We start from the raw sequence: 23813 nt of genomic DNA, 5'->3' as shown, positions 1-23813 counted from the left end.
AATCAATCTGAAAAAGAAATTAAGGTTCAGAGGGAGGAAAGGCTGTTAGGACTGCTGGGAACTGAAAGAGAATCGACAGACACTAATGCCACATCTGGACTCTGGCTCTTGGGTCAAGCAAAGCAGCTATAAAGACATTTGTGCATCTAACATGGGGGAGTTGACATTACACGGGGGTGGGGGGCTTGAGGGGTTGCTGGGTGTCTGCATTGGCTATGCTGGTGGAAATGGCGTGGGATTGATTTCTGGAGGTCCCCCCTGAAGCTGGAGATAACAAGCCCCTATCTTTCTTGCAGGGAAGCAGAGGCGCGGATGGTTTCCAAGGTCCCGGTGGACCCCGAGGGCCCAAGGTAACCCATGTCTCTCTTTCTGGCGATATCCCGCCCCTCACCTAACAGCATGGGCAGAGGACATGAGCGGCGGTTATTAATGTGATCCCCTGGAGTGAGGGGGCTGTGTGCTGCCTGCCCCATCCGAAGGGCAGGAGGAGACTAGATTTTTAGCAAAAAGATGAGGGGTGCCTCCAGCTACTGATGGAGAATGGAACTTGTGTGGTTAACCGTAAGGGCTGGGCGGAAAGATCAAGGAAGGTGATCCAGGGTAGCTATGAGGGGACCCAGCCTTATGGGTGGCCCTTTCTGTTAGATTGTGTCTGAGGAAAGCAGGGAAGTGTGTGGGTGTATCTGGAGTCTACATGAGGTAGCTCTACAGAGCAGATGGTGTCAGGCGTTCCTGCATCTCCATGTTCCCCCCCCCTCCCCGAAATGGTTCAGATGTCAACACTGTGAAGGTCCGAGTCTCGAAACCATAGCACAGTCTCCCAGCCACTTCCGGCATCCCTCCCCTGGCAAGGGTTTCGCAAGGAGATTCACACATGCTGTGCTGGCCCCTTTTATATCTGCCTGGTGACTGGGATGCAGGAACTCCCCACCATCACATGGTAGAGTTATTGCCATGGGGATGGTCCAGGGTGGATGATAGTAAGGAAACATGCCCTGTTGAATACCAATTCCACATTCTGCCCACTCCTGGGCAATGTGTAAATTAAGAGAACTCCAAAAAGCTAGACTCACAGTGTCTTCTTTCCCCCAGGGAGAACGTGGAGAACAAGGTCCCCCGGGACCCCCTGTCTACTCGCCCCATCCATCCCTGGCAAAAGGTTGGTATTACAGTTTCCGTGCATGATGTGGCCTCACACGGACCCTCTTCTCTCAGGAACAAAGTCATACACTCTCCAAACAGATTTCTAAGTGAAACAAAATGAAGGTGTTCGGAACACAAGCTTCAGAGACAGCCCAGTGTCCCTGGGAGCTCCAAGGTGTCATTAGAAACAGTCACTTTGGTTCTTCCTAACAACACTGGCTACTGTCCATCTGTCAGCGAGGGCCTTTCCGCGTTTCCAGGAGACCCATGGGTTCTGGTTTTTAAACCTAGAATTCCACTGAGTCTTCTCAGATCAGTTTGCTCTCCACTCAAACCTCCGAGGATCTCTGACATCCTCTGCGTTGTCCTGTATTTATCAGAATCTTACCCGGCTAGGCTATAAATTAGAACCCTCTGGATCTGCAGCATTTGAGCTTCACCTGCCTCTTTCTGTGTTCAGGGTACTCACCGGGAAGTGGGTGCCTGCAGTGACCTGTAAAATAGCAGCCACCTCGCTCTGGCAGGGGCTTGTTCCTAGACAGTGGTTCTCATTGCAAGGGATCTCTCTTGGTTGCAGGTGCCAGAGGTGACCCAGGATTCCCAGGAGCTCATGGGGAACCAGGAAGTCGAGGCGAGCCTGGAGACCCTGGCCCCATGGGGCCCCAAGGCCCATCTGTTGGAGATAGAGGTAATGGGGTTTTGTAGCATCAGAAGGTATCTGGCCTTAGGTGTGGACATGGACCAGTAGGCTTTGCTGGCCACATGGCTTTCCTGTGGCTCCATCCTTCCTCCTCATGGAGTGGCCTCAGCTACTGCTGAGCTGAAGGGCACCAGCCAGGTTAGACAGTGACTCTGGTGGGTGATTGGTACCTGGATGGTTAGATTGTGACTCTGGTGGGTGATTGGTGTGGGCTGGTCCCTGGATGGAAGAAGAAGGATGCTGTCCAATGTTGTCAGCAAATGGTCATAGTCCCAGGGTTGTGAAAGTGGACAAGCTGTGAAGAAACATACTAAGTCCATCACTTCTGCTGTTAACTGGTTCATGGCACTTGTCCATGATGGTGGTCCCCTGTGACATAGAAGCTAACACAACCTTTAAATATCAGAACACTCACCTACTGTGAATGCTCTTGGGTTTCAGATTCGATGAGAGGCCTTCCAGGGGAGATGGGACCCAAAGGCTTTTCAGGAGAACCAGGCCGCCCAGCACACTATCCAGGTCCACCTGGCACTGATGGAAACCCAGGTCTCCCAGGAGCCCCTGGGCCTGCAGGTCCACCTGGACCAGATGGTAAGTGACTGGTGTTCATCTAGAGCCTAGTCAAGCTGGGTATCATCTGGGATTTTCTTTTAAATGATTGTGGGTTGATTCAGTAGGCCAGTGGATGAGGATGTGGCGGGCACTGCCAAGGTCCACACGGGAACCATGACAACAGCTGTTGCCTCTCAGCTTGTAGAGAAGCAGGAATCCCACAGTTCTCACACAGTGGGCTGTGACTGCAGCAAGTTCAGCAGGGCCTCTAAGATGCTGTGTCAGAGCTATGCACTGAAATCACTGTGCCCAGGTCTCTGCAGGTATCTCCTGTCTTAACTCACAGCTCCTCTGTGCTTCAGCAGTCTGGTTCAGCGTTTTACAACCATCAGCATCTCTGCCACTGCAAAGCCAAAGTCACAGGAATAAAGGTTTATGAGGAGGAAAGATAGCTGCCCAAAGGAATGGTGGCCACTGGCCAAGGGAGACAGGAGACCCAGGGAGCCTGGATAGATAAGGATATAGTAGATGAGGATGAAGGTGTGGACCAGCCTGCCACCCCACAGCAGCAGAGCTGGTCCCTGAGTCGGCCAGGTGATTCCATAGTAGCTGGGATGGTCCCTGAGTCTGCCAAGGCACAGTCTCAGGCTGTGATGGCCTGTGCTGTGCTTGTGTCGAGAACGCTCTGCCTACTGAGGAGTTGTCCATGAGCTGTAGTTTTGAGCTGGACATCCGCAAAAGCCGTCCTCCTCAGCTGTAGCATTCAGCTATACTTTTGATGTTGATAATCACCTCATGGGAACGTTTCATCTCCTGGAAAGATTAGCTCATGAGGCAGTGGTTGGAAAAAAAAGAGGTCATTCTCTCTTTCTGGGTGACATTGACTCAAATGTAGGCTCTTCTTTCCTAAATGATTTCAACTCCCTGATCACCTCCAGTCGTCTCTCCTGGATCCTTTCCCTTCAGGGGCAGGACATCTCCCCAAGTCCTCCCTTCAGGGGCAGGACATCTCCCCAAGTCCTCCCTTCAGGGGCAGGACATCTCCCCAAGTCCTCCCTTCAGGGGCAGGGCATCCTATTTGCTAATGGACAGTGTTAGGTTTTAACTTAAACTTCAAGTTCAGAGGCTGATGTTTTCATTGTTTTGGGAAAGTCCTTCTCTATGCCATCTCCAGAAGGAAAATTTTATAGAAAGAAATACTTATATAAAATAGGTATATAGAAAACCAGTCACTTCTGCTTCTGCTTCACATTGTACAGTAACATTTTAACGTGCTCCGAGTGTGCTTGTCCAGTTTTCTTTCATATGGAAGATAAACACATTCGCTCGAGAAGTTTGAAGTGTTCGTTCCTTGGTTGATGCATTTGAGCAAAACTATCTTTACTATTTTCTATTACACAGAAAGTACTTTGCATGGTGCAAGTTTTGCTTGTTAATGTTGACAGAAAATATTTATTGGTGACATATGAATGTCTATGAGCCTGTCTTTCCTGTGTGCAGCATCTGTAGGGCTTCCCTTACATGTGTCAAAAGCATGAAAACATCCATGAGTGAAGACACTGTCCCGGCCACTCCATCCTGCCAAGAGCATACTCTGTCTTCATGCATGAATTTTGCTCACTAAGTGGTTTCCAGTATCACTGACATAGATAAACTAGCATAAGTAAACAGTTATCTGGCATGGATTATCAGCTGATAAGGGAATGTATACAGGAGATGGACAGGTGTAAGAAAGTTTGTCAACTGAAAACTGTCAGGGCATCCCCTTTAGCCCTTCCTGAGTTGTTTCCTCTGTGAGACACATTGTTACCATCTGCTTTTCAAGCAACCTCTTCTATGAAAAGTAGCCAACCGTTGGCTTTAGCGGTATGTCTCGCAACTTAGTATCCACCTTGTAACTTAGCCCTGGGAACCCGGACTCCCACAGAGTTCAACCTTTCTCGGCACTGAGTTCTTTGGAGTCTTTTCTCAGGAACTATTTCATGTGCTGCGGCTGCTGGAAGCCAGGATGCTTAGTCATTCACACCAGACTAAGAGCAAACCTGGATGCCAGCTGTCCTTTGAGGTGAAAGGCTCTGCTGGCACCATTGCTAATGCAACTGACGGAATCAGCTATTGGCTTCTTCGTGGAAGTCCTGTTGAGATCTCACACATCCCAAAGAACTGGTTTGAAATTCTGAATGGATTAAATAGAGAGAAACATCCCAGGAGAAAGACAAATGGCTCTCTTATGCCGTGGAGAAGGCCTTACTACCTCCCAAGGGCATCCCCTCTTTGTCCTAGATGACAGGTCTCTAGTTTTAAATGGCAACATTCCTAAAGTCCCGGTGATGAATCCCTCTACTTACAACTGCTTTTCTCCTCGCCTATCAAGAGGGCTGGAAGCTTTAGGTTAGAGCCCAATGTAGACCTGAACAGCTCCTGGAGGGGTCACAGGCTCCTCTGCTCTCCTCTTCCATGAGGTCTGTCCACTGTTCTCAACTCCCTGGACACTTTGTCGGACTTCTCAGTGGCTCCTTCCTTGCAGCTCTCTCTTGCAATGCCCTGCCCCCATCTCTCACCGCTGATGGAGCCCCTGAAATTCTCTCTGGTCCCTTCTGTCCCCATTGTGCCTAGATAAACTCTCCAATGGGAATAGAGCCCAGTGCAAACATAGCCACTCCCACTCTGTGCTCTGAGCTACAAACATGAAACTTCTCACTGGAAACAGCCCACACTGGGTCTCAGGAATACCCAGCCTCAGACCGCCTGGAGGAGAACTGCAGGTCTCCACCCTCCCGCTCTCCTTCCTGGCCAACATGTTCCCTGGTGTCCTGGCTCCTCCATAGCCTCGGAGCTTGAGCCAGGACCCAGGAGTCTCTGGGCACCTCACTCTCCACACTGGGTCCACAGTTTGGGGTGCAGCCTCTTTCCTTAGAACTCTTTCATGACCCCCTTTGCCCTTTGGAATAAAAGTCCAAGAGGGACCTGTCCCCTCCTCCAGGCCAGTACCCCTCTGTGTATCCTTTACATATCCTCTGGTCGTGGACTCTCTGGAAGCCACTAATTCTAAATCAGCCACTCCTGATGCCCTCGCCCAGTGCTGGCTAGAATCTGAAAATCCACGTTTGTTTGCTGATTGGGTTAGTTGAGCTCCTGCATCTGAGCTGTCAGCTCGGGGCGGTTCCTGGCTTGCCGCCTAGCATAGCTCAAGTGCCATCTCATGGTGGGTGAATGAACTGATGGACGAATGGATGAGTGGGGTTATGTTAGATGCACAGCCGAGTCAGACCTGCTCAGAGCAGTGCTCACTGGCTGCTCCCAACCCTCTGCTTCCCCAGAGGTCTCTCACTCACCACCCCTCTGCCCTTGTCCAAGACCTCTGAAGAGGCTGCTTTGCAACCTTACTACTTCCTGTACAGCCACGAGCATCTTCCTTCTTAATGGGACTTGTTGGAGCTATGAGCACCACTACATTTAACAGGGATGAAACTGTAATGCTGGCACCTGTAATCCTGGCACTTGGGAGGTTGAGACAGGGGGTCACCATAAGTTCAGGACCAACCTCGGCTACACAGTAAGACAATGAGAAGCGTAGGAGTCCATGCTCACCTATCCCTCCAAGCCACGCTCGCCGGAACTGCAGCCTGGTGTCCACCACCAGATGGCGGTCTTTCCCAAGGCCTCACACAGTTGTGTAAGTTAGTCTCATTTGCTGCAGTGATTCCTCCCACCCTTGGTGAGGAAGGGAAGGCTGGGGTCAAGATTATCAGTGAAGTCAGCCATGCCTAGTATCAGTTAGTCAGAAGGATTTCCAGGAGTTACCATGAGCCCATGTTTGCATGTCTACATGTGTGTTCATGTATGCATGGAGAAACGAAAAGGCAGGTGAGAAACTCTGAGCACAGGTGTGCGTCTGCTCCAACTGAGGACAGAAGGGAGAGATGACTTTATCTTAATTCTTGTGGGTTTCTTCCCCTTGTGGGGGGAGGAGTCTCTGAGGGAGACAAAGGATGTGTGGCCATCTTGAAATTCCAGTTACATGACTAAAAAGCCAAATTCTCTTGGACTAAGTGTTTCTCAGAAGGAAAGACATTGGTCTTGACAACTAACGGAAATGCTAGATTTGCAAACTCTAGCCTCTGTTCCACCCTGAGGGCTGTGTTAGTGCGGAACCGGAGCTCCAGAGACCTGAGGTAGGCTTGGCTGAGAGCCTGTGCTGGACCCGACGCGTCTCTCACGGATGCTCTTGTCCTGTGCATTTTCTCCTAGGTTTCCTGTTCGGCCTAAAAGGATCAGAAGGAAGAGTGGGCTACCCCGGGCCTTCCGGTTTCCCGGGAGCTCGAGGGCAGAAAGGATGGAAAGGTGAGGAAGGAGGGAAAGGATGCCAGGGTGGGTAGGTCAGGATGACGTCACAGTCTAGCCCTCACAGTACCTTACCTTACAGATTGACCCTGCCCACACCCTTCATTCTTTCTCTGAAGGTAAAGGATGGGCATTCTGATCTGAAATCGGAAATGCTCCAAAATCTAAATTTTCTTCAAACCAACATGACCCAGCAGGTGGGTGCCATACGCTGGGTCACAGTCAAAACAACTGCGCCAAAGCTGTTGGATAAAGTTAACTTTGTATTAGCTGTGTCTAGGTCACATGGAATACCTCATATTCTAATGAAAGTGTCCACCTAGACACCTCCCACATGTCTGCAGACACTACAGCATGAGAGATAGTCAGAAGCCAGGCCTGGTGGTACACACCTCCTAGACACACCAGGACTCAGTGTCTAACCTACGTGATCATCTCCCATCAGCCCTCCTCCCCTGTCCCCTCCCTCTGCCATCCCAAGTCCCATTTAATACACACATCTCTCTCCCCTTCACTACAGGTGAAGCTGGAGACTGCCAGTGTGACCAGTTCATCAGGGGTCTTCCAGGATTGCCAGGACCCAAGGGTTTTCCTGGTATCAATGGGGAGCTGGGAAAGAAAGGGGACCAAGGGGAACCAGGCGTGCACGGTATCCCTGGGTTCCCAGGATTCAAGGTGAGAAAACAGCAGCCCCTGCTGAGGCTGGTCAGACCCTTCACTCACACACCAATGTGCCCACTTTTTCAAAAGTCGTATGCTTTTTGAGACTTTCCTCTGTTGGAAGGCTGTCTCTCGTCCTCTCGGGGTTAGACGTGAGGTTACCACAGGCCCTAGAGGCTCCACTTCCAGACTGCAGAAGGGAATTGCGGTCCCATGTCTCCTCAAGTGTAGGCCCCGTATGTGAGGTGGCATTACAGATGAGTCTTTTTTTTTTTTTTTTTGTAGTAACAGCCCAAATGTCTGCTGTTTGATAGGTGGGAGAGCAAAATGTGCATAGCCACCCTGTGGATGCCCCTCTGCCAGGATGGAGCACTGGGCAGATACAGATGCACACAGAGAGAGAGAGAGGGAGAGAGAGAGAGAGAGAGAGAGAGAGAGAGAGAGAGAGAGAGAGATACACAGCCTCACCGTGTCTCCAAAGCTGGCCTTCCATCCCTGGCAGTCCTTCCATGCTCTGGGATGACAGGCAGGTAGCACCACCATGGACTGTCCTAATCACTTATCTTTTGAGCAATAGGGGAAAAAATTCTGGAGGCACCTGGCCAGGGACCATGTCAGCAATCCAACCAAGCATGAAAGGGAACCTAAGTCACACAATAAGAGGAACTCTGTTTCATCTTAGTGCAAAAGACCATGCCAGCCTGATCACAAATTTGAGGCTAGCCTAGGCTACGTAAGGAAGATCCTGTTACACACACACACACACACACACACACACACACACACAAATAACCCAGGTATGCCTGCTCCCCACCTGTGCACACACCAGCGGGATTTTCTCCAACAGCCTCTGGTTGTATTTGTTGTTCTGAATTTAATTCTAAATCTGTGTGTACAACTCTGTGTAAAAGGATCCTCTAGGATGGGTGTATGTGTGAGAGAGAGAGGGAGAGGATGAGAGAGAGAGACTGGGTGGGTGGGTGGGTGGATAAGTGGTTGGAAGGATGGGTGGGTGGATGAATGGATATAAATGGATGGGTTGTTGGTTAACCAGATGATTGGTTGGAATGCCTGAAATGGGGATCATAGCTCTGTGGTCATAGTTGGTTATATGATTGTCTAGATGGATGGATGGATGGATGGATGGGTGGGTGGGAGAGAAAGTGGTAGACAATTAGTTATTGTCTATAAATAAGGATAGGTGGTTGTCCACTTGATTAGCTCATTGGATAAGATATATTGGTTAACTGTTTATAGTGATGGATGGATAGATGAATGGATGGACAGATGGGTGGATAGACACATGGATGGATGGGTGGATGGATGGATGGATGGATGGATGGATGGGCAGATGGATGAACATCCCATGTCATGGATGGATGATGATGGATAGATGGGTGGATGGATGGACGGACAGACGGACGGACGGATGAACATCCCATGTCATGAATGGATGATGATGGATGACAGATGGACAAACAGGTGGACAGATGATGGATGGATGAATGGATGGATGGATGGATGAGTAGATGGACAGAGAATTAGTTGGTTAATAGGCTGCTTGACTGGTTAGTTTTTAGTGTCTGTGCTGTATAGCCTGGCAGAGTGCTCGAAGCCCTAGACTCAGTCAACACCCACTGAGCACATCTGTGTGTGAGCAGCTGTACTGCACACCAGAAGGGTTTCCCTTCTCTGCCGAGAACTAACTCAGTAGACCGAGTTCCTATGGAATCCTCTAGCATAAGGTGGTCCACAAGTGTGTGTAACATTCCATTTAGTTAATCTAACACCCAGGAGTCCAAAATTCATACAAGTAGTTAACCATGATACACTGCAAAGTGATGCCTCATGCACAGAAGCCCGATCCCAGACCATTTCTACCCTGTGGAGCTGCAGCCAATTTTACAGCCTAGAGTTTGAGGGTCCATGCAGTAAGCTGCTCTTTGAGGCATGTCTTCTCTCTGAGATGTTGTCAGCCTCGCTTTGCAAAAGTTATTATTCTTGGTTGATCACATCTCGACAGCAAGTGCTCATGTCTTCTTTTACAGGTTTGTTTTGTTTTTGTTTTAGGTGTATGGGTACTTTGCCTGTGTGTCCATGTGCACAGAGAGAGAGAGAGAATGAAAGAGCTAGAGGGAGAGAGGGAGGGAGGAAGGAGGAGGAAGGGAAGGAGGGAGGGAAGAAGGGAGGGAGGGAAGGAGGGAGGAAGGGAGGGAGGGAGGAAGGAAGGGAGGGAAGGATTAAGCTTGAACCACATGCATGCAGTACCCACAGAGGCCAGGAGAGGGCATCAGATCCCCTGCAACTGTAGTTACAGATGGTTATGAGCTGTCATGTCCGGCATAGGAATTGAACTTGAGTCCTCTGCAAGAGCAGCAGGTGCTCTTATCCCTCTCCCTAGCCTCATAAATGATCATTCCTACCCTCTGTCCTGGAAGTGTTTTACCTCTTTGGATTCTAGCAATTGTAGTTATGAGTGAAGCCACCTTATATCCCAGGTCAGGGCTTCTCAATTACTGAGTCTATGAATCCAGACTGGGTCCTTTTTGAGCTCCAGGGCACATTCAGAGCTCTGGGTATCTGAAAATCCATCTGTCACCAGCTCCTGTTCCTGCCTGCCGAGGATGCCGGCTTGTGCATTGTTCTCTGAGCACTGAGATTCTCTGACCACCCAGAGCTACTTTCGTTAATTCTCACTATGAAAAGGTCTGCTTCACAACTCTATTGTCCACAGAACTAAGCTAGCCAGCGACCGGGAGGGCACTGCACTAGTGACCCCCTTCCCGAAGCCCAGATGCCATGTTTCCGGCATTGTGGAGAGCTCTTTGGAACAGGCAACCGCCCACAAACCGTATAGCTTAAGATCCTCTAACAGCTGAAGACGGAAGAGACAGCCATGTATTTCTGTCCACAGGGAGCCCCAGGCCACATTGGACTCCCTGGGCCCAAGGGAATAAAGGGAGACTCCAGAACAGTAACCACCAAAGGTTAGTTCTCCATGCCTGAGCCCTTCCTGGCTCAGTTAGCAATCTGTGGGTCCTGGGATGGGTAGATTCACACGCACATCTTTCCCAGGTGAGCGAGGACAGCCAGGGGTCCCTGGTGTCCACGGGATGAAAGGTGATGACGGTGTCCCAGGACGTGATGGGCTGGATGGATTCCCTGGCCTTCCCGGTCCTCCGGTAAGCAGTCACCATGGTGTGACCAGTCCATCCCATTCATCAAGACCTTCACGTTCTTTAAACTTTGCGGGGTCACAGCCTTGGTGCTGGCGCTCACCCAACCCCATGCTCAGGATAGGTTCATTCTGCTTTAATCAGCAGGTAGCGTATTTTAAAGACTAGTGACTGAAGTCAGATGTTTAGCCCAGAATGGATGGATGGATGGATGGAGCCCAGAGGAGAGAGATAAATACCCATCATGGTCTACCATAGAACAAGACCCATGTGTTGTCGGGAAAGGGTCTTCCTGCTCTGTTCCCAGAGCAGATCTTGAAGAGCTAGTCTCCCTCAGTGTTCATAAACCTTACTTGCTGTAGCCAGAAGCTAAGGACAAAATGTCCACCTGCAGAAAACCCATTGGCTTTCCCCCACACACACACCATTCACCTGAGTCAAGCCGGTCCACTCCATGATCTCTGGTGGCCCTGTAAAATGTTTTGTTAGTGCCACACGTACTAGAGCAGCTAAAATATGGATGCGCTGACGCTTTGAGGGCCCGACAGACAGAAAGAGAGCTTGGCCCAGTATCTATCCCATAACACTCTCTTCCCTTGGAATGCAAAGGAGAAAGGTGATGTCACGGGCAGGGTGGCTCCTCGTCAGCGTCTGCCTGTCTGCCATCAGAAGTCCCCTTTCATCCATGGCTCTGCAGGCATGCTGGGACAAGCAACATCTCATTAGTTATATATAGCACTGACACTGGGGCCCTGCTGGGGGTACCCCATGAGCATTGCCCCTTCCCACTACCCAGAGCTCACCATCCCTATCTCTGTCCCTCCATGGCCCATCCAAGGGTCCCCACCTGGCTGGTATCATCACCACAGACAGGGCATGCCACTGACAGGACCCTAGCCTGTCCTCATTCCAATCCTGTAATATTGCCTTTTATTCTAAGAGCCCATGGCTCCTTCTCCTCCAACTAGCTCACATCCCTGTAATGATGTGCTGTCCCTCGTGAACAACAGACATGTCACACACACGCTAATCCTAATAGATAGACTGGATGCTAATCCCTGTGCCCACGGTCCTGAATATAAATACATGTCTCCCCAACCGACCCTCCACTGTGCTGATTGGTGAGGCTCTAAATCTAACTTCGACTCGGTCACTTGTACAGACATCTTCCTCCCAGTGGTCTTTTCTCAACCTATGGCCCAGAAGCCCAGCAAAACGGGGACGGGGAAATTGGGAAGCTATAGCTGACCTGATGTCTGCATGCGTTTGAAGGTAACTGGGATTCTCTTACAGGGTGACGGCATCAAAGGCCCTCCTGGGGATGCAGGTCTCCCTGGCCTGCCCGGAACCAAGGGCTTTCCAGGAGAAGTGGGTCCTCCAGGACAGGGCTTACCAGGCCCGAAAGGCGAGCGTGGTTTCCCTGGAGATGCTGGATTGCCAGGACTTCCAGGCTTTGATGGTCCTCCAGGTCCCCCAGGAACACCGGGACAGATAGGTATGAAGGAGTCCTGCCCTCATCCTTCTGAGTCCTGAGACAGTCAGCATGGCTGTGTTGCCTGTTCTAGACCGTACGTGTGTGCCCGGGGAAACAGGCAGCAGCATCATACACCACGTCTGTTCCCAGCACATGGAACAGAAGTGCCCTGCAGGCTCCTCGGGACCACCATCTTTTCTGCTAGGTGGCTGGGAGGTAGAGCTTCTTTGGGCAAATGAGGTCACCCATGCCCAAGCTGCTCGGCATCACATGTACAAATGCACACTCAGACACCTGCGCCTGGGTAAGCCGATGACTTTCGTTGGGTCTAACCTTGCCTCCTCCTTCGTTTGTGTCTCTCCAGATTGCGACACAGGTGTGAAAAGGCCTGTAGGAGATGGCCAGCAAGTGATCGAGCAGCCAGGTACAGTGATGGCGACCAGGAGTCTCTAGACAGTCACCACCCTGGACAGTATAAAGTGTGGGACGCAGTGGCCAGTGCCCCCTGGGAGTCTGGACTGGGTTCTCCTGCAGATGGGCAAGAAGGACTCCTGGAATAGACATGCTCGCAAGACATCTGTCTTTAGTAGAGGACACTCATCAGAGAGGCCAGCTGGGCATCAACATCACCCTAGGACCCAGGAGCACCTGCAGCCTGGGTGTCTTAGTCAGTGTTCTGTTGCTGTGAAGAGACACCATGACCAAGGCAAAGCATTTAACTGAGGGCTTGCTTGCAGTTTCAGAGATTTAGTCCATTTCCATCATGGCGGGGAGCGTGGGAGCACACAGGCAGATATGGTACTGGAGAAATAACCGGGAGTCCTAAGTTCAGATCCGCAGGCAGCAAGAGGAGAGAAGCACTGGACCTGGCTTGAGTTTTTGAAACCCCAAAGCCCACCCCCGGTGACACACTTCCTCCGATGCTGCCACACATACTTCAACAAGAACACACCTTCTAATCCCTCTCAAGCAGTGCCTCACCCTAATGACCACACATTAAACATGGCCTATGGGGCCATCCTATTTAAACCACAACACTATGTTTAGTTTTGCTCCTGCTCAAAGCAACCAATCATGGTGGCTCACTCCGAGCCATGCAAATTCACAAAGAAATCAAACAATTTTCTTTAGAAATTATAAATGTGTATCCATCTACTGACAGATATCTTCAGATGGAGAAAACCTGTCTCCCCAGACCTATCAGTATCCACAATGATTTGGTTGGGTCAGGGCTATTGTCCCCGTGGGAAAACTTACCAGCACAATTCCAGTTTTTATTAGACTGGCTATAATAGCATATTATAATATGAAACAATAATAGCATATTGTTTATGCTAATAGTCTGACTTCTTTACATGATGAAATTCAGCTTTTGTTTGCATCAGAGCCAGGAGTAATTAGGTCATTGAGTTCATCTGGGCATTAAGTAGTAGCCAGTCTTCCTGACTGCTTCTGACCCAGCGGTCCCTAAAGCAGTGAGCCTCAGCATTGACATCACTTCAGCTCACCTACCTCTCCTCTGTCTCCAGGTTGCATTGGAGGCCCCCCAGGACCACCTGGCCAGCGAGGACCCCCAGGCCCTGCAGGTAATATTCAGCCTTCGTGTCATGGCCTGATGTTTCTGCTTCCCACCCTGGCTTTCCCTTCCGCTGGCCCTGCATGCCTGCTCATCTCTGGACACACTGAGGTTCTGCCATCAGAACAGCTACAAACTGGGGTCACTTCCCAAGGAAGCTAGCTCTTAAGCACACCATAAAAAGAAGGGACATGGTGCTGGACAGTGGTGGCACACACCTTTAGCCTCAGCAGAGGCAGGCGGATCCACATGAGTTCAAGGCCAGCTTGGTCTACAAAGTGAGTTCCAAGACAGCCAGGGCTATACAGAGAAACCCTGTCTCAGAGAAAAATAAAAATGAATCTACATAGAAGCACCGGGCTTCTGCTTTGCCTGGGGAAAATATAGCAAGAGTGTTCTCTCTCTTTCTCTCTCTCTCTCTCTCTTTCCCCTCTCTCTTTCCCTTTTTATTTAAATTTTTTTTTTATTTTTACATGCCACCTCCAGTTCTCCCTCCCTCCCCTTCACCCATTCCCCACATCTCTCCCCCTTCCCACCGCCCCTTCCACTCCTCAGAGGTAGTAAAGCCTCCCTTGGGGAATCAACAAAGTCTGGCATACCAAATTGAGGCAGAACCAAGTCCCTCCCCCCTGTTACAAGGCTCTGCAAGGTATCCCACCGTAGGGAACGGGCTCCAAAAAGCCAGTTCATGCGTTCAGGATAAATCCTGGTCCTTCTGTCAGGGACCCCTACACACAACAGATCAAGTTACAGAACTGTTACCCACATTCAGAGGGTCTAGTTTGGTCCCATGTAGGTTCTGCAGCTGTAGCAAGAGCCGTTTTATGTTGGCCTCCGCTGGCTTCATTCCTTCCAAGTTCCATGATAGGCCTCATTGGTTCACAATGAAGCTGGATCACATCCATTGGTCCTCAGAGGATCTGACACTGACTGTGGTTTCCTTGGGTGTCTAGGTATCAAAGGCAGCAGAGGAATGCCAGGAGTCCCAGGAGAATCTGGAGGGCCAGGGCTCAAGGGCTTCCCAGGAGACCCAGGTCGTGAAGGCTTCCCAGGACCCCCAGGTGAGTCAACACAACTTGTGTCCTTACATTGAGGGACTGGCTCATGTGTGCGATCAGGTTCACCCCAGCTCAATTATCTTCCAGGATTGATAACTGTTGTCCGTGCTCCTGAAAAGTTAAAAATTCTTGACTTTTTTAAATCATTGCTGTGCTGGATGGATGCAGAGATCTGGCGGGAGCCGCAGCCTTAACACAGGGAGATATCCCTTGGTGGGTTGTGAACAGCCTAGCGCTGGCCTCTCCTGAGAGTATTCTGAACATGTAGACCATCCTGTCACCATTGGCTGCTAGTTTGTAGTTAGGTTTGCATGATGGGCACACCTGAGAAAGCAATCCCCAATGGGAGAGTCTGTTTAGCTCATGGTTTCTGAGACGTCCGTTCATCATGGTAGGGTGAGCAGAGCAGAGATGTTCACATTGCTATGGCCAGGAAGCAGGAAAGGGGGCAATACAGGAAGATCTGGGGAAAGACAAAGCCATCAAGAACATATCCCTGCTTCCCCAGCTAGGCCCCATGTCCTACCTTCACCACCTCCCAATAATGCTATTGTGTTATTAATCCACAAAGGGATTAGCATATTGATTAGTTCAGTACCCTGGTGACCTCATCATTTCAGAAATACCAAGGTATGCTTTACTAATTCTCCAAGCTTTTATTTTATTGCTTTTTAGTGTGTAAGAGTATTTTCCTGCATGTAGATGTGTGTGCCATGTACATGCCTGGCACCCAAAGAGACTAGAAATAGGCATCAAATTCCCAGGGACTGGGATTAAAAATGGTTATGATTCCCATATGAATACTGAGTCTCAAATCTAGTTCCTCTGCAAGAACTGCCCATGCCCTACCCGCTGAGTTCCCCCAGGATTTCCTTAGTCCAAATGGGTAGATAGTGAAAGACAAGCACTCAGTGCCTGATGGGGTGGTGCACACCTCTAATCCCAGCACTCAGAAGGCAGAGGCAGGCGGATCTTTGTGAGTGGAGACCAGCCTGGTCTACATATCGACTTCCAAGCCAGCCAGGCTATACAGTGAGGCTCTATCTCAGAAAGAGTAAACACAGAGTCTAATGGCCCCTCCTCAGTGCCACACGGGATGTCCCTGTGACAGCCGTCAACAGCTTCCCGCTCACTCCCCACTGACCAGCTTCTCTAAGTGTTGGGGTCTATTTTCATCCTTCCATCCGTGTATTGATACAGCGGAGTCTGAAACTCGATAGTGAAGGAAATCAAAGAGGTTTAATGACATTGAGAGGTCCAGGCTCTGGGAGTGGGCAGGCTCTCAGGCTGCAGAGATAGATACCTTCTGAGACCTCAGCGCACACTGGCTCTTTCTCGACGCTTGTCAATGCTATCTCAGAACATAACAGTGCAGACTTGTGGCTAAAGGTACCACCCTTGGTTTGTTTCAGGGTTCATGGGGCCTCGAGGATCCAAAGGTGCTACAGGCCTCCCAGGCCCAGATGGACTCCCAGGCCCCATTGGACTTCCAGGACCAGCTGGACCCCCTGGAGACAGAGGGATTCCAGGGGAAGTCCTAGGGGCCCAACCTGGGCCCCGAGGAGATGCTGGACTACCAGGACATCCTGGGCTAAAAGGGCTTCCAGGAGAAAGAGGACCCCCTGGATTCCGAGGTAAGTGGCTTGACAGGTGGGGGGGGGTGTCACACTGCAGCCCCCCAGGGTGAGTGCAACGCCCTTCTCAGTGGCTTTGGTCAGAAGCCCACAGTGTGCGTGTGAGAGAATGCAGGCTGGTTCTGTTTTCACACAGTGCCAGCACTGTCCATGGCCAGGAGACAATGACCCACAGACTCTGTGCTCTAGGTCCTCGGCTGGCCGCTTTCTCTTCACACCTGTAGCTGGTGTGCAAATTGGGAAGGACGTATCCCAGAAACTGCTGGCGTGCACTCCTGGCTCAGGAACATTTTTAAATGTGACTGAATACTGGTCTTGCCAAGCTGAAAAAACTAGGCTAAGGATTTACACACAGCAGCAACTGGGTTTCTTGCCCTGGAATATTGGCACAGTAGCAAAGGCAGAAGGAAACCTTCAAGGCGCTGGTCTCCGTGCCCTAGTGACTCGCATGTTTTGTGGCTTTAGCTCTGCTCCGCCTGGAGAGTGCTTTCTGCAGTCCTGACTGCCTCCGGCTGGTGTTTCTATACCGAGTCTGCTCAAGCAGGAGTTCCCTGTGATGAACCGAGCAGAGATGATCTCACAATTCTTGTCTCTGGCTCCGCAGGAAGCCAAGGCATGCCCGGAATGCCAGGATCCAAGGGTCAGCCAGGTTTCCCAGGACCTTCGGGACAGACAGGACTCTCCGGACCCCCAGGACAGCATGGCTTCCCAGGAGCTCCTGGCCGAGAGGGACCCTTGGGGCTGCCAGGCTCCCCCGGCCTTGGAGGTAAGACTCCAGCACCCCAGGAATGTCTGGGGCCCTCACTCACATGGTCTTTTCCTGGGTAGTCATCAAGCTGTGTTGATGACTACCCAGGAACCCCCATACTACAAGGAACCCCCAAGAACTGCAAGGTGTCCCAAAAACAGATCCCTCCTTTTGTCAAAAAAAAAAAAAAAATTAAGCAGCTGGAGGGGACAGCTCAGCCTGCATCTGTTGTGTCTGTCGAGGGCCTACGTGTGGTTTCATTAGAAAAACAGACAATTTCTCTGTAAAGGTTCCAAATCCCTGCTCTGGTGTGGAAAGGAGACATTCAGGGTGGTGGGGAAGGTGGTCACGGGTGGAGACATCCTAGGGCACTGACAGTGGCGAGCGGCTGCACCGGGGCGGTTAGCTCTCTCTCCCACGGCACTCAGCGCAAAGCTGACTCAAGGCTTTTGCATCTCATGGACCAGCAAACGTTTCCTAAAGTTTGTTTGGTTATGGCTTTGTGAGACCCACTCTGACCATGTTGCCCGGGCTAGTCTCAAACTTCTGGAGTCCGGCAATTCTCCTGTCTCAGTCTCCCAAATGCTGGGACTGCAGGTGTAAGCCACTAGATCTGGCTTCCTGATTTTTTTTTTGTTTGTTTTACTGATTACAAACTTTTTTTTAACGTATAAAAGTTGTAACGGTGCCATACACTGACAAGTGAGAAAGTTCTTAATGGAATATTTACTCCTAAACTTAAAAAAAAAAAAATCTCTAAGCCTCCTGTATTCCCTGGTTTGCCACAGCTGGGCAGTAATTTTGCAGAGGGTCTTCGCCATCTCTGTAGGCAATCAACTACGCACACAGACCCTCTTGCAAAATCAGGCCTTTCCCTGGTCTCAGGGGTACCGATATGTGGCTTTGTCTGTATCCCAAACTGCTGCCCGGACCCGCAGCGAAGCCAGCTCTCCTGCGTGCCATGCTGGTGCCGGAGTTTACAAAGTGACCAGTGCTGAGAAGGAGGTTCAAGCCCTCTGCCTCATGTTCCCAGGGTTCACCAGCTCCTAGTTCCACAGGTGGTCTACAATGATCTGGGAGAAAAGAATACAAAGGCCCAGCTCTAAATGAGCCACGCTTTATTAGATAGATGATCTCCCTCGTGGACAAGCTTGTGTTTGGTCGGGGTAAGGCAGGCAATCTGGAGGGGGGCATGCTGCACCTGTCACAAGTCTTGAGGCCAAGAGTCAGGCAAATAGGAAGACCCTGGCACCGAGCAGGAGGTAGGTGGCGCAAGAGTGAACAAGACAGGGGCTGGAGAGATGGCTCAGTGGTTAAGAGCATTGCCTGCTCTTCCAAAGGTCCTGAGTTCAATTCCCAGCAACCACATGGTGGCTCACAACCATCTGAAATGAAATCTGATGCCCTCTTCTGGCCTGCAGGCAGACATACAGACAGAATATTGTATACATAATAAATAAATAAGTAAATATTTAAAAAAAAAAAAAAGAGTGGACAGGACACCTAAGAAACAGGGTGACCAGAACAGAGGTACAAGCACCCAAGGGCTGGGCTGAGAGCTCATTTGAAGGAGAGGGGCGGTGACTGGGTGAGGAGGTAGAATGTGTTAAATACCAAGCTGGGGGCCACTGGAGATTTAAAATAGACAAACATAGTAAGGGAGGGATGAAAGACCACCAGCTCCTTGCTGTGAGGGAACCTGGGTATGGGAGGACATGGGGTTCTCTAGTGTCAGGACTGAGTCAGGGACTCAGGAAGGAGCAGGGCCAACCAAGCATCAATCTCTGCTAAAACTCTGCCTGCTGGCTTACCCTGGGTCACTGTAGCTGGCCAAGTTGACAGTGTCCTGCTGCCATCAGCATGGGCCCCTGTGTGTGGAGGCAAGGCTGCTGTCCCTGGGGAGGGCAGACTGAACTCTCACCCCATGGTCGGCCCCCAGCGTTGTCACGGTGACCTCTCTAGGAAGTCTAATCCCTGCAGGGCTCACAAGCTCGTCTCGTCCTCCAAAGAAATTTGTCTTCCCAAAGGCCTTGTAAGGGTTGCCCCGTACGCCCTTTAATTTTGCTTCTCTCTCTCTCTGACAGGTTTACCTGGAGACAGGGGTGAACCTGGTGAGCCTGGTGTCCCTGGCCCTGTGGGCATGAAAGGTCTGTCTGGGGACAGAGGCGATGCCGGTGTGTCAGGCGAGCGTGGTCATCCCGGAAGCCCTGGATTTAAAGGAATGGCGGGGATGCCTGGTGTCCCTGGGCAAAAAGGTAAATAAATGTGAGGTCAGGCAAGGACTTCCCTGCTGGGGCTGTGAGGTTGGTCACTCTCAGACCCAAGCAGCTGTCTCAGGGTCCCCACAGCTGGCTGGACACTGACCTCACACACCTGCCGGCCTGAAGCCTCAGGAACCTCGGAGATTAACTGATGCTGCCTAATGTCCATCAGCAAGCCAGTTTGTTGCCTTACCCCACGGTTATCAACACAAGGAAGGTTCTATACAGAACCTACTGTAAAGAGGTTCAAATCCCAGGATGGTGGTGTTTTTATCAAACACCTGGCTCCTGGAATTGAGCTCATCACACACACTGAAACTATTGCAAGAGATCCTCTGGGAACAGAAGTTGCTGAAGTACCCTGGTGACCTCCCTAAAGCCCTTGGTATCTGCCCATGGTGTGAAAGGACTGGGGTCACTTTCACCTGTGGGACCCATCCGAAATCCCATGGGACTCTCCTGTGCCTCCATGATGTCACCCGCCCGACTTCTGAGGCTCTTATCTGCAGACATCTGGGCCCTACATGGCTCTTAGAAAATGGTTGTCCCGAAATCCCTGCTCAGGGCAAAGGGTCTTCACAGGCTCTCATGTGAGGGACATGACCACAGTGTAAAGGATGCAGGAGACCGGCGTGTCCCACACACTTGGTCCCCACTAACCCTCTCCTTCTTCCTCCAAAGGCGACCGAGGGTCACCTGGAATGGATGGCTTCCAGGGCATGCTGGGACTCAAAGGAAGACCAGGGTTCCCTGGAGTCAAAGGAGAAGCTGGATTCTTTGGAGTGCCTGGTCTGAAGGGCCTGCCTGGCGAGCCAGGTGTTAAAGGTATGGCCTTGCTTCAGATCCAGAGGTTTCTGTGCTTGATGAATAAGCTGGACATGGCAGGACAAATATCCACACGCCACATTATCTCTCATATGAAGAATGATTCTCTCTCTCTCTCTCTCTCTCTCTCTCTCTCTCTCTCTATATATATATATATATATATATATATATATATATATATATAATTTGTTCATTTTATACTTCATTTTGTTTTCCTGGGATAGACTCGTTAGTACGTTGCCCTAGACTAGTCTGGAGTGCCCAGGTTCACACTTCCCACCTGGGCCATCCTGTACCTGGAACAGTGGGCCTGCCCTGCTGCACCAAGCTATTAAGTTACAGTTTTAACAGATTTCTAGCAGAATAGTTCTTCCAAGATTTCAAGATTACCTTTGTTTTTAGGGAAATCCCATGCTAACTTAGATCTTTCAGGACGTGCTGGGCGTGCGTGTAATCCCAGGGCATGGAGAGACTGATGTCTAGTGAGCTCAGAGGGCAGCCTAATCTGTGTGGAACCTTATCTTACACAGAGCAGAACAAAGACCTAAAGCTTAAAATTAAGTTAAATTTGAAATGTGGTTGCCCTGTGCTCCTGCAGCCTCCCAAGGCTGTGGTTCCCCTGAACCCCCATCCCTGTGCTCAACACAGAGCTCTGAGGGCCAATTAGCAATTAGCAATTTAGCAATTGATTCCCTCACCATCGGGGGTCTTGGGAAATGACAGAATTCTGCTTCTTTCCAGGAAACCGAGGGGACCGGGGCCCTCCAGGACCACCTCCTCTTATCCTGCCCGGGATGAAGGACATTAAAGGAGAAAAGGGAGATGAAGGACCAATGGGCCTGAAAGGCTACCTAGGCTTGAAAGGTCAGGCAGCACACAGTGGGGCCAGCTCACTCTGCCCCAGCCCTGGTTCTCCCTGCCTGGACTCCAGGACAGTCCTGCACTCTGCCAGGCTTACTTTGTGCTTTAAGTCTCCCCATACCTCAGCGTCTCCCTGATCTTGATACCAGAGCCACGCCCGTTTTCTGTGCCGTGGTTTGGAGCTCTGGACACTGGGAGATGCGCCCAGAGTGCAGTTGCCGGCATGGGGGAAAGGGTCTTGCCCTCACCAGGCCTTGCTGCTCTTCCAACAGGTAACCTAGGAATGCCTGGGATTCCAGGACAGGCTGGAATCCCAGGGCTACCTGGAAGACCCGGCTACATCAAGGGAGTCAAGGGCGACATCGGAGTCCCTGGCGTACCAGGCACGCCAGGACAGCCAGGGGTGACTGGTCCTCCTGGAATTACTGGGTTCCCAGGATTCGTAGGAAGTCGGGTGAGTAGGTGCCCCTGCCCTGCTTGTTCTATAAAATCCCCTCCCTTCCTCTGCTCTGGGTTCAAGCCACAGATTTGGAAGCAGCAAAGGCTTTCTAAAAGTCAGGAGCCAGTATAAGGACAAGGTTCCCTGTGTGTAGCATGAATTCTAATTGGTCTTAATAATAAAAACTCGTGTCAGCTATCAGGGTTGGTGAAAGCAGAAGGATCAGAGGAGCAGAGCTGCCAGCCGCTAGAGTTCTTACCTCTATCAGTGCTCAGACCAGAGGGGGATCCTGTCCTCAGACTGCTTCGGACTGCTTCTGTCTCCACCAAACCTCACACTACACAAAGCTCCGGTCTCCTCCCACCTTATATTCCTCTCTCCACCCAGCCATATCACTCCTGTCTCCACCTCCCTAGAGCTGGGATTAAAGGTGTGTGATCCCAAATTCTGGGATCGCCTTTGTGTGACCTCTTTTTCTCTTTTGGACTGGACCAATTTTATGTAGCCCAGAGTGGCCTTGAACTAACAGAGATCCCTCTGCCTCTGTCTCCCAGAGTGCTGGGATCAAAGGTGTGTGCCACCACTGCCTGGCCTCTACGGCTAGCTAGGGTACCTAGCTCTGTGCTCTGATCCTCAGGCAAGCTTTATTTGTTATATCATAAACAAACAAACAAAAAAACAAACAAACAAAAAACCACACCTGTGTCTGTCAGTGGCAGCCTTAAGAGCTCACCAGCTACCATTGCCCCTGTCCTGGGTTTTCAGTGTATGGGGCCTCAATATTGTTTCTGTTCAATTTTGTCTTAGGGTGAAAAGGGTGCCCCAGGAGTAGCGGGGCTTTTTGGCGAGACTGGCCCTACTGGGGACTTTGGTAAGTGTCACTGGGACACTGAAAGCAGGGCGGTTGGAGCTTAGCTCCTGGCTAAGCGAGGTGCCTTCGGGCCTGGGGGTGCTGCTGGGCATTTGGAGCCATACTGCACAGTAGACAGTCCAAAGCTAATGACCTAGAGCTCACCTTCTTCTCTGCATGTCACAGGTGATATTGGGGACACTGTGAACTTACCAGGAAGCCCAGGCCTGAAGGGGGAACGGGGAGTCACCGGAATTCCAGGTACACACGTTTCTTCGGTTCTTCCATCACCAACAGCCCAGAGCATCGCCTCTGGGCCTGGCTTGCTGAGCGTGGTCCTAAGGGGCTGCAGCAAATGACCAAGGTCTTCAAAGCTACTGCCCGCGAACGATTTACTGAACTGGAGGACAAACTCAAGAGCTCTCCTCCCCTCATCTCCTGGTTGTGACTGCAGCCAGAAGCAGCCCCCTTGTCGGGGAGGCAACAGACGCAGTCATACATGTCAGCATGTGTCCTTTGTAGAAAGAGCACTCCACACAGCAAATCTCTGGTTCCAGGTCTAAAGGGACTCTTTGGCGAAAAAGGAGCCGAAGGTGACGTTGGATTTCCTGGGATAACAGGCATGGCTGGAGCCCAGGGCTCTCCTGGACTTAAAGGGCAAACAGGTGAGATTACTGGAGCCATAGCCTGCCCAGGGGTGTGGCCTCCTGAGACCAGGAGCAAGTGGCCAGCCACCTTGGCCATTCCCTCCTCCACTGCAAACACTTGTGTCCAAGAGACTGACCTATACATACGTCCCACTTGCCTGGCTCCGTCTGGAGACCAGCAATGCATAGTGATGCCATGTGGGCTATGGGAGCCCTTAGCAATGGGGAGTGGACAGGGCCAGTTAGGACCTTGTGGAAGGCTCCCCAGAGGACTGCTCCACCTGTCAGGGCTCCCACACGTTCAGACTTTTCCTGCTCGTTCCCCCACAGGGTTTCCAGGGCTCACAGGACTGCAAGGGCCACAGGGAGACCCGGGACGAAGCGGACTACCTGGTGACAAGGGAGATTACGGCTGGCCAGGAGTAGCAGGGTTGCCAGGTAAGGGGATCTCTTTTTAGGAAGAAAGACAAGTGACCACCAACACTCAGGGCCAGGTTTCCAGACTGCCAGATTGCAAGGAGAGGAACCTGTCTGTAGGTTGCTGTCGCTGAGCCCTGGTAGACAGGGACAGGTACATCAGTGGCTCACTACAGTCACAGGACGCTGAGTGCGGGTTTGCAGCTGTGGAATCTGCTGACCAGAAACCCCGGCACACTCTTCAGCAAAGAGGACACACGCCTACAGAAAAGTGACCGGAAACTTCCAGGGAGGTCTCTGACTTTTCTTTCTTCCTTCCTTCCTTCCTTTCTTTCTGGTTATTATTATTATGTTCTACATTTTTCTCTGCTTTTCTCCCTACCTCTTTCCTCCCCTTCAACCCTCTCCCAATTTACTCAGGAGATCTTTTTCTACTTCCCATGTAGAT

General features: G+C 50.9%; 1 protein-coding gene across 2 annotated transcripts in view; it reads left to right on the top strand.

The window, feature by feature from the left end:
- Col4a2 (collagen type IV alpha 2 chain) overlaps positions 1-23813 on the top strand; it is a 137277-nt gene that overhangs the window by 102905 nt on the left and 10559 nt on the right. For both annotated transcript variants that reach the window (XM_087900740.1, XM_087900739.1), the window contains exons 17-38: positions 297-350; positions 1093-1159; positions 1721-1831; positions 2285-2434; positions 6647-6739; positions 7260-7414; positions 10314-10386; positions 10475-10581; positions 11869-12070; positions 12414-12473; positions 13579-13635; positions 14579-14686; positions 16096-16317; positions 16922-17083; positions 19150-19320; positions 20008-20151; positions 20893-21015; positions 21285-21466; positions 22259-22322; positions 22488-22562; positions 22859-22966; positions 23279-23386. In XM_087900740.1, the coding sequence (XP_087756866.1) occupies positions 297-350; positions 1093-1159; positions 1721-1831; positions 2285-2434; positions 6647-6739; positions 7260-7414; positions 10314-10386; positions 10475-10581; positions 11869-12070; positions 12414-12473; positions 13579-13635; positions 14579-14686; positions 16096-16317; positions 16922-17083; positions 19150-19320; positions 20008-20151; positions 20893-21015; positions 21285-21466; positions 22259-22322; positions 22488-22562; positions 22859-22966; positions 23279-23386 (2596 nt within the window). The remainder of the gene's footprint in view (positions 1-296; positions 351-1092; positions 1160-1720; positions 1832-2284; positions 2435-6646; positions 6740-7259; positions 7415-10313; positions 10387-10474; positions 10582-11868; positions 12071-12413; positions 12474-13578; positions 13636-14578; positions 14687-16095; positions 16318-16921; positions 17084-19149; positions 19321-20007; positions 20152-20892; positions 21016-21284; positions 21467-22258; positions 22323-22487; positions 22563-22858; positions 22967-23278; positions 23387-23813) is intronic.

The sequence above is a fragment of the Myodes glareolus genome, chromosome 23 (genome assembly GCF_982192425.1).
Source record: "Myodes glareolus chromosome 23, mMyoGla1.1, whole genome shotgun sequence".
NCBI lineage: Eukaryota > Metazoa > Chordata > Mammalia > Rodentia > Cricetidae > Myodes > Myodes glareolus.
Note: the sequence above shows the minus strand (reverse complement) of the source record. Positions and strands in the feature narration are given on the sequence as shown.